This window comes from Nestor notabilis, unplaced genomic scaffold (assembly GCF_000696875.1).
Source record: "Nestor notabilis isolate BGI_N333 unplaced genomic scaffold, ASM69687v1 scaffold34662, whole genome shotgun sequence".
NCBI classification, from domain to species: Eukaryota; Metazoa; Chordata; class Aves; order Psittaciformes; family Psittacidae; genus Nestor; species Nestor notabilis.
The window spans coordinates 6,086-16,709 of record NW_009918574.1 but is presented as its reverse complement, the minus strand read 5'-3'; the positions used below and the strand labels follow the sequence as shown (position 1 = coordinate 16,709).

The window sequence follows — 10,624 nt, the reverse complement described above, 5'->3', positions numbered from 1 at the left end:
TCTCCTAGGTCTTCAGAATACCAAACTGAGAGAACGTACAGAACACGACAGCTTCTATTCTCCTGCAACTTCAGAATTTTCCTCTACGTCGTGGGCTCTGCAGGGTCCATAGACACGAAAAGAATTACGCCCACTCCCTACAACATCCTGTAAAGTTATGACAGGGTTTTACATGTGTGCCTATACAGTCAAACTCTTCCTTTTAAGTGCCTCCAACATAAATCTATATATATATCTAGACACACACGCATATATATATTAAACTTGGTATCTTTATGCAATTATACCAAGAAGGCTCCAAAGTCTTTTCTACCTGGTACATTAAGAGCAACATACTGCTATTTGTTTATTCCAGCCTATACCACTAAATGCATGCAATGAATGGAAAATAGAAGTTAATTGTTGGTAACTGGGCAGTCTAGAAGCACAGTGCTTCACCATTCATCCTCAATATACCTATTCATGTTTGAGTTCCGTCAAAAGCATTCAACTTAACTATCCAGTTTCTCCTATAGACTGCATTCCTAACCAAGATTTATTTGCTACTCTTTGCTGCATAGTTTTAAGCATTGCATTGGTTCATACTGCTCAAGAACTGAAATAAATCATTAAAATAAATGAAGTTTTAGTAAACACCACTTAAGTAGCTGAGGACACCTGTCCAAGCTGGTGATACGAAACGCGTCACTTTTGTTATAATTAAAATAGTAAGACCCAACTTAACTAGTCCTTTTACAGACTAATGCTACGCATAAAATGCAGTGCTGTAGATAAATGGCATACCTGAAGATTTTTCAGCATCTTCCATACATTGAATATACGTACGACTAGTTGCACAGAAGATACTTCCACATTCTAAACTAAGTTACAGCACACCTTGTTTTATTAGTACAGGAGTGTAAGTCCTGTCTGCTGTGTTAGCTGCCACCTCAAAGAACTGGCTGACAGAGGGACACACCTGTTTCAATCACTGCATTTGAACACCTGTTTTAATTACTGCATTTGGTTTTTATCTAAGCAACAGAGATGGATGTCCATTTACAACCCAAGCAATCCCCAGTATGTTAAAATAAATTCTTAATATACCCCCTTGCCTTAAGATAAGGGTGAAAGATCTTACCATATTTGCCAAGATGTATGTTGGATTTCAAAGTTCATCTGGTCTATCTAGTTTCTGAAGTATGCCTGTAGATTCCACCCTTTTGAGACCAACACAGTAAAACTGCAATATTAAAAGAAGAAATGCTGTAGGAAACTAAAATCAGACTGTTGTTAATGTTGGGGTAATATGCTCTGTCAGATATGGCTATCTGGGTCTGTTTTAAGTTCAGTACCAGCACAGAATCCCTCTAATACACATTAGAAATTACCTCCATAATGAAAGAACTGCTTAATTGGCAGGCTGGTGTGAAGATTATCTTCAGTATGGGACAGCTTGATAACTGCATACCCATATGGCTTTAGTCACTTCATTCTTTGTGTACAGGGAAAGAACAATAACGTTCTGAAGCACAAAGGTTTGTACAAACCTGAGCACAGCACATACATCTTCTGCAAATGCTCCAAGGAGAACACCTAAGCAGCAGCAGCACGTTTCAGGTACTGAATCATCCTTATAGTATCAATGCCAAATGAGAGTCAAAACAGTCATTAGAAACAGCTCAAAGGAAATCATGTAATTACATCTGATAAAGGACAGGTATGAAAACTGAAGAAACAGGCCATTCCCTTGTTTATAACCACTTACATTTTATTTTACAGTATATTTGTGACATTTTATGTTACTATAACCAAAGATCAGGGTTGTTTACAAATATAATGGCTGCCATTTAATGTAAACAATTAAAAAGTGTCTCTAAATATTAAAATTTTACATAATGATTTTGTTCTATTAAATTTAATTACTCTTTGTGCCATCAAGTATTAGTGGAGAGGAACTAATTTAAGCAAAAATAGTTTTCAGAAATTAGATGTAGAAACCGAGAAGCCTGAATAAGATTTCAAAAGACTACTCCCCCAATTACTGTAAAAAGGAAGAAAGCAAATTTATTCACTGAAGTTACAATGAAAAGTCAAAGTCCAGTTTTATTAAGGCTTCTTTACATATTATTGAATCCCATCATGCCTTTCATATTCCCAGCAGCACCTTGTTGGAATTGCCTCATCATTGACTGCAACCCTGCCATGCCACCTGCAAAAGGAAAGTGGGAACATGGATGTGTTAATTAACTCTGAAGCACAGCTATCTTGCTTGAGGCCTCGTCACAGTGAACACACACTATTTCAATAATATACAAATGCAAAAGCCCAAGACTGAAGCTAGGTTTCAATGGCTATTGAAAATAGACAATTGAGTAGTTACAGGAAGCTCTGCAAAACACGAGGCCTGAAGTAGGTTTTAAGATGACTTGTGCATTAAGATCTAGACAAAAGAAAAAAACCTTGAAGTAATGACCGCTACCAATTAGTAAGGTTCCAGTATGGGAGACTTTATTAAATAAAGATGCTCCCGTCAAATTTAATCATTTGAGGCAGACACTACAAAAGAAGGGGAATGAAATTCAGGAGTAGATTAGCACAGTTATGCTTCCAGTCACCACTTCACTATTTCAAATACCCCTCCAAGTGATCATTTTGAGAGCTGAATCCCAATGAACAGACTAGATTAAGCACTGGTAAGTGCAAAGCGTTCATAACATATGGACTAAACTTTACGATTCCTGTTAGAAAACCCAGAAATACTTAATACTGACATATAATGCAGACTCTCATGTCACCTTCCTCACTTCTATATTTCAAATGCTTCACTGTAATTGGTAGCCCTCTTGAAGCTGTAAAAAGCCAACACATACCCATATGATGAAGAACTCTTGGATCCATCATCTTTGCCATCTGTTGGTTCAGTTTGGCAAGCTGAGATGGGTTTACATTCTTTGACATATCACCACCTAAAAAAATACAAAAGAAGCAATTTTAAGAAAGTGGATTAACATACAGGGCTAAAAATACTCCAGACTTCTACCTCCTAATTCTAGATACAAATCGGTTTGGATCTATGATCAAAAGTTACTATATCAGCCACTTAAAAGTATTTTAATGATCAACAGTCCCTGCACCCCACATAACAGACTGAAGTGTCAGCAGTGTAGTAGTAATGAAGTCTCCACTGATGAAACCAAAATACAGTAATTTTCACCAGTAAGTTACACATTGGTGTCCTGAAGAACAGTGCAGCTCTTACCAGTTACACAAAAGAGCTTTCAAACATCATGAAAATAAGCAAGCTACAGCACACTTTGTCCTCTCTCAACACCTGATCAACATTTTCACATTTCCTCTGTGTTCACACATCAAGTAACCTCCCCACTGAGTTAATAAATGTTGTTTGATTTTTTGTTTGGTTTGTTGTTTTGTCGTGGTTTTTTACCTTTGAAAAGCCCTTTGATGCCTCCCATCTTTTTTACCATCTGTGCAAACTTAGTATATTGGGTCAACAGCTCCTGAACATCTCTGGTAGAAACACCTGAACCTCTTGCTACTCTTTGGATTCTTCCCGGCTGCTTACTGAAAACTTTGGCACCATCTGTACTGTCAAGTTCTGCAATTACAGTGTGGGAAAGAAAAATCCATTCAGTTACTGACATTAAAATCTATTACAGCTGGTAGCAAATTTGTTCTCATTATTGTTGAGAACTTAGTTTTGAGCCAGGGATCATACCCCTTGTTTTAGAAGAGACAATGCAGAATTTAACATAAATAATTGAGATATAATATTCTAAGGAGTAGTACTAAAACATTCTTATGTTTGTACGTTAATCGCCATGGCAGAAAAAGTCACCTGAATAAATTATGCTCTCAGCATACTTGGTCTTAAGGCATATTCACGGGTTTATAGCAGAAGGGTAAAAGCATACTTCTCCTGCAAGAGTTATGGATGGATTAGGACCACCACCTTGAATTCCAGAGACCAGGCTATGCCATCAAGTAAATTTGAGGGTGTGTAGGAAGAAACACAGCAATGACACATTAAAGAGGAATGTAGCTTTTTAATTTGCAAGTATAGCAGTAATAATTCAAGAAGCACAGCTATAGCATGAAAAATAAAAGTACATTCACATTTCCAATAATTGCCCTACAGTAATCTCCAAATGCTTTAAAATCCCACCTATTCTACACAGATAAAGCAGCAACAGGCAATTGTCAAGGTATCTCCAAATATTTAGACTAATTCAGAAAGTCTGAGACATGTACTCCTTGCCATTTCTAAGAGTGATAAATGCTCCTCATCATTTTCTGTCACTGTAGATGCTGCCCTAACGTCCAGTTTGTTTCCAAAATGATCTCTGTAAATAAGCTTGTTAAACAATGGAGGAAAAAAAAAAAAACACCAAACAGATGAAGTTTATTTTACCTTGGTCATTCATACTGTCCATTATAGTCATCAGTTTCTTTAGCCTTGCCATTGATTCCTGTTCATTGCCTTTACTCATAAAGTCAGTTCCAAAACCAGGGATCATACCCTTGTTTTAAAAAATGGAAAACAAATACTGTGTCAGAAAAGGCAAAGCTAATTGTAATTAAGCAGCCAGAAATAAGAACAGCAAGTTTTAGTTCAGTCGTTACGTACTACAGTAAGCAAATAATTTCACATTTTTGAAAAACAAAGCACAGACTCTTAACACCAGTTTCAATGAAGAGTTTTAAGTTTATAGCAGAAGTTTGCCAAATACAAATGAAAATCTGATAAAATTGTTTTGGGGATAACTAACCAAGATCTGACTGAACGGTCCCATTTTCATGATGTTTTGGAATTGTTCATACATATCTCTTAACGTAAATTGACCTGAAGAGCAACAGCAACAACAAAAAAAAAAAGGATTAGGAAAAGTCACACTAGCATTTTGGTATTGCTGTCCTTTCCCAATTATTTTTTATATTCACAAGGTAAATACTATACTGCATAGATAAATCAACTTCTCCACTATTACGATGGCTAAACTGTTTTAGATGGCACACATTTAAGCATTAAGCTAGTTATTCTGCAGTCTCACAGACTTATCACTCAAAAAACAACATGACTATATACATGAAACAAATGACTTGTCTACAGATTAACTCAATGGTCTACATCTCTGAAACAACTTGCCATGATTAGGTTATGGTAATACACCCACAATTCAGCCCTTGGGAATAACTTACCATGTTTGAGCTTTTCTATGAGTGCTTCATTATCATCCAGCTTTAACTCATTTACTTTATCTATCAATCCTTCAATATCACCCATACCTGGAAAAGAAACAACCCAGCTCTGAAGTTAGCATTAAAAAAATGACACTTCAACTTTTATTATCCAATTTGAAGTGTCTTTTAAGTACAGCTGTACATAGTAATACATACCTAGAAGTTTGCTGATGAAGGGCTGTGTTTTAAAGGGCTCAAAGTCATCTATGTGTTCACCAGTTCCAATAAAAATAATAGGACTCTTTGTAGCAGCAACTCTGCAGTAAAATATATTTTGTGAAATGGCCTCTCAAAACCCACCCATCTTTTGTACCACCTATTAACATAACCACAGTGCATCCTCTCTCAACTCCTTATCCTACTCCTCAAACCATTAATACAAAAACATCCAGCATTTAGGATGGGTAGCTGGGAGAAGCTGACAAGATGTTTCTATAGTTTGTACCTTGTAAAATACAAATTCTGCTTTGAAATACAGCAATAGAAATAGTCTCCATTTTATCCTAGTATTGTCCTCGCTAGTACTGGAAGGACAGATGAGACAAGCATTGATTACTTTTTCTTCAAGGTGCCTCCTGCAACAGACAGCAATCTTGTTTCCAATTCAGGAAGAAAAGCTTAGACGTAAGAAAGAACTTTTTCACCAATTAATCATTTGCAATAGTTTTTACATTAACTCAGCTTCCAGTCTACAGAACGTATAGAACAAACACAGCAGACTTAACATACACAAGCGCATGACAACTGGAACAAGCTTTCAGTATTTTCATTTTGCTCTTTAGTCTTCCATCTTATGCTATAAATAACAGCAAAATAGAGACGGCACTTCATGAACTCTTAACACTTAAGATCAAAGTCAGACAGCAATTTAGTAAGTCGTTAACTCAACTGTTTTGACGTGTCATCTCAGCTGCATACAAGCTATATCACTGAAGCACAGCTGAAGATTAGTCTGACATGCCATCATATAAAACCTTAACATTTGCTAGTCAATCGAGTCTGTCAGGATACAGCACAAGGGAAACCCAACAGAAATGGAATTCAGGAAAGTATGAATGAATATCAATTTTTTACCAACTTGCTGGACACTGGCAATCCAGAAGTTCTATTTGCAGAACGGTTTTAAGGCCATTAGATATGACTAGCTAGAGTTTTTCTCCTTTTGGAAAAAAAGGGGAGCTTTAAAAAAAAAAAAAAAAAAAAAAAGGCTTGGGCATTAAATGAGAAGCAAAATTTTCGAATAAGTTGTATCTATTAAGTCCAAATTTGTGTTTGTGTTTTTGTAAGAAAAATTCTAATAGGCAAGACACAGTAAATACAACTGCTTGATACTGGTTTCAGAAGGTGTAAACCTGACATGTAATAGTACACACTACTGTACTGGAAGTACATCAGAAGATCTGATACTGACTAACGTTAAATAGTCCATGGGTGATCCTATTCACCAGAAGTAGGATAAGAGCATAACTGTTACTTACTTAAATCTTAGATTCTGTGCAGTGTGACAGTGACACTTTCATAGGCAGGCTTCTGTGAGACACTAACACATTTTATGGTTGTCCATGCACAGCCAGGTGCAGGACACAACTGTGTCGCAATACTTACGCACTAAGAGCTCCACCTCCTTTTGCATGTCCATCAAGCTTAGTAACAATAACAGAAGCTACATCTACTTTATCTTTGAAAGCTTTAGCTTGAGCTTCACAAGCTTGGCCAATGGAAGCATCCATCACATAAACAATGTTATCTGGTTGCTAGGAGAAATGAGATACACAAAGTAATCATTTCCTGCTTGCTTAGACAGTGTTCATGCATTATCTTCAGTAGCAGAACTGCAATAACAGTATGTAAGGGCTGTGCAGTTTGAAACAAAAGGACAACTGTTTTACAAACAGTATTGTCAAAGAACTGTTTGAAAACTGATGCTGTGTTACTATGAGAGACTTATCTACAAATAGACTATTACAATTTTACAGGTTTACAGTTATTACTTATGTTTTGAGTGATTTTAGCTAGTATCTGAGCCAATAAGCTAATTAGGATCTACAAGCAATTAATGGCTAACAACGTCTTCCACTGGGTTTTACATTAAGAGCTTTAGGAAGTTCATTCCTCTGAAAATAAGTTAGCCATTAGCAACAGTTGTGTGGGAAGCATCAAATAGCCAGACTTTTAAAACCCACACAAGAAACACCAGCTTCATTGACATATCAAAGCCATTGGAAGTTATCCAATCGTCTTATCTGTTTCAGGGCAATTATTTGTGACAATCACAGAAAATTCAGGAAACCAGATCAGACTGGTTCTTTTATCTAGTTTCTCAATATAAAGATCCTGAAAAGGAGAAGTTAAAGCAGGCATGATAGTCTAGTTATGTGCAAACATGCTTGAATCACAGATAGAAGAATTAAAACTGACACAGAACCATCAAGCACTGATCATCCAGCCCTGACTTATCCGCACAGAACCTTAGGAGATAAACATAAATTAATTGTAGTCAAATTACTGTAACAGAAGTTACTGTATTTCTTGAAACTACTCACTATCGCATTAGCAACTTGTAACATCTCTTCAAACAAAGAGTCTTCCTGTTTGTGACGTCCACTTGTATCAACAATGATTATTTCAAAATTTTCATTCTTAAATTTCTCAACACCTTCTGAGGCAATAATTACAGGATCCATTTCTGTATAACTGACCACAAAGAAAAACAAAGGAAACAAGAAGAATAAACAACAAAGCAGCAAAGGGTTACCAAAAGTTAATTCAAACTTTCATCACCTGATAGTAAACTGGTTAATGATCTGGATTTCAAGAGTGACTTCCTCTCATGTCAAACAAAAAAGTGATTTAAAATATGCCTGAGCCATTTGCCCTTACTGTTCAGTAAAGTGAAGCACAAAGGACTGCCTGTCCCCCCTGCTGAAAACCACACTACGCAGCCCTTCTCTGAAATAAAATTTAACTGAGCACCTAGACAGTATACTTCCAGTGAAGCTTAAGGGAAATTTACTTCTTGCTTTATAAAAGCTGTATTAGGTTCACTGCTGCCTCTACTTGACAATAAAAATTAAGGGTCCGAAAATCATATCCTTTGATCTGTAACGGTACTTCCTGAAAATCTGTCTGGTAGAGGCCTATAAACTACCATACACTGAGAGAACATTCAGGGGAATTATCCCCAGATGCCTGATCTCTTAAACTATCCTTACCTGCTACTACTGGCAGACAGTATACTGGATTAGGCAGAATTTTCACCTGATGAGAGCAAATATTATAATAAAATCTAAGTAATTATGCAACACTGAATGAGGCCTAGGGAGAGACCTTCAGTAAGGAACAATAATACATCATTGGAACAGTTCTCCAAACTGATTCTGAAGGATGCTTACCTCCCATAAAAGGGAATTCTTGCTTTCGTGGCATTCTGCTTTAACTGATCAAAAGCACCTGTAAGACAAGTATAGTCAAGGGACTATTTAAAAACAATAAAATCTGTAAGTATTAAAGAACCACATCATTAAAGACTGTATTACCTGCTCTGTATGTGTCTGCACATATTAAACATGTCTTCCAACCTTTCCTCTGATAGAAGTATGCTAACTGTGAAGAGAAATCCAAAACAAGTAGTTACACCAAAATGCCATGGGAAAGCATGACACTGTATAACAACCTGTAAGCCACTGAAGTACAGACTCAAAAAATCAAGCCAGCTTTCCTATAACTGAGACTACTTAGTGCTAGTGTACAAGTACCCAATGTTAGCATTTCTGTTGTTTAGAAAAGTATGTTACACAAATAATTTAGAGCAAGATGAAAACAATTGCTTGACTCTGCTTCTGATTTCAGTTTCCTGAGCTAGGAATGACTACAGATAATTCCAGTTCCCATTTTACTAACTCCTGGATTCTGCTTACTGTTTTAATACTGCAGGTAGAACTAGCTTTTAGAAACTACTTGTCATAGTAGTTATTCTCATACTAACGCTGAAACACAGCTCTGTACCAGCAGTTCCTGTACTAGGAAGAAAATTAACTCTATCCCAGCCAAAATCAGGACACTACCCAAAGCAGTAGTAAGTAATAATATAAAATAACATATTTTATAATGGCTACAACTTGTACAGATCATTGTTTATGTACTTCCAGAGGAGCAAAGATATTTCCATTGCAAGGACATATTTTAAAGCATTAAATGGAATCCTTACCAGCTTTGCTGGTACAATGTACATTCACAGAACATTTGGTTGACCAAAGATAGATTTCCAAAATTTAGTTTGCCTGCAGAAGCACTAGAGGAGGCTTATGAAATCAAGTCATAGATTAGAGCAGTGGTATATCTGGTAAGCCTGTGTGTGAATCTCAGAAACAGATGACTGAAAAAAGCAAAAAATGTGCATTTTTTCCCCACAGGGTATTATTTCCTTCCAACAACCATCATAAATAGGTTAAGCATTGAATCAGAGCATTCTTTTTAGCCTTAAAAAAACAAATCCAAATCTCATCAATGAGTTTAGGGCTGGAAGAGATTTCACACCAGCCACTTATACATAACAGAGATACCTAACATAGAGGCCAGCTTCTACTGTCCCTCTAAACAGGTAATGGAATGAGATCAGTTCCATTTATAATACTAGTCTTAAACCCAGAAAGCAAAGAATAGAATCTTTCAATTTCCAGTACTGTTTCATCAAGAGTTTATTTTAAAAAAAGAAAGAAATCTTGAAGGAAGTTCTACAAACCATAAACTGCCCCACAAGAGTATTACTTTGGACATTCTTCTCATCTCAGAAACCGCTCTGCAAAAATATCTCTACACTCTGATCAGTTAGTATTTTCCTACTAATAGAAACAGCACTGATCACAAGCAACCAAAGCAGTCCAATGACGACCACATCCCCCAAGAAAACAAAAAACCCAAACAAAACACACAAACAGATTCACAGTGTAAGTTACCTTTGAACAGGTGGTTGTTTTACCACTTCCCTGCAAACCAACAAACATTATAATATTCTGTTTTCCTTTGGTAGGTGTCCATGCTTTGACTCCAGGATCTACAAGCTAAAGAACAGAGTATAATGTATATTGCAGAACTGAATTTCAAAAGCACAGAATAGTGTCACCATCATGCTAGGTGCCTGGTTTTATATTCAACAGAGCAAACCAATTTTTGTATAGTCTAGTCTTAATTTACCTTAGATGCTTGCTGATTTATAGTGAAGAGCAACAGTCTGTGCAAAATATCTAACAGTATATCATGCTATGCATAATAATTCTGTAACAGTAACAGTGTTAATTTATTTCTAACACCAAGCACCAAAGTCAGGGTGGCCTATATATATGGCACAAGTATAACAGACAGCACAGAATGACCTCAACCCAAC

The 10,624-nt window shown here is 36.4% G+C and overlaps 1 protein-coding gene across 2 annotated transcripts in view; it reads right to left on the bottom strand.

Moving 5' to 3' along the window:
• Positions 1-1,729: 1,729 nt before the first annotated feature.
• Positions 1,730-10,624, bottom strand: part of SRP54 (signal recognition particle 54kDa) — an 11,880-nt gene continuing 2,985 nt past the window's right edge. For both annotated transcript variants that reach the window (XM_010009764.1, XM_010009765.1), the window contains 12 exons: positions 10,197-10,301; positions 8,778-8,844; positions 8,634-8,691; positions 7,785-7,935; positions 6,847-6,995; positions 5,398-5,498; positions 5,200-5,286; positions 4,770-4,843; positions 4,412-4,520; positions 3,428-3,598; positions 2,853-2,948; positions 1,730-2,191 (listed from right to left, as the gene is read on the bottom strand). In XM_010009764.1, the coding sequence (XP_010008066.1) occupies positions 2,100-2,191; positions 2,853-2,948; positions 3,428-3,598; positions 4,412-4,520; positions 4,770-4,843; positions 5,200-5,286; positions 5,398-5,498; positions 6,847-6,995; positions 7,785-7,935; positions 8,634-8,691; positions 8,778-8,844; positions 10,197-10,301 (1,260 nt within the window). In that variant the 3' untranslated portion in view covers positions 1,730-2,099. The remainder of the gene's footprint in view (positions 2,192-2,852; positions 2,949-3,427; positions 3,599-4,411; positions 4,521-4,769; positions 4,844-5,199; positions 5,287-5,397; positions 5,499-6,846; positions 6,996-7,784; positions 7,936-8,633; positions 8,692-8,777; positions 8,845-10,196; positions 10,302-10,624) is intronic.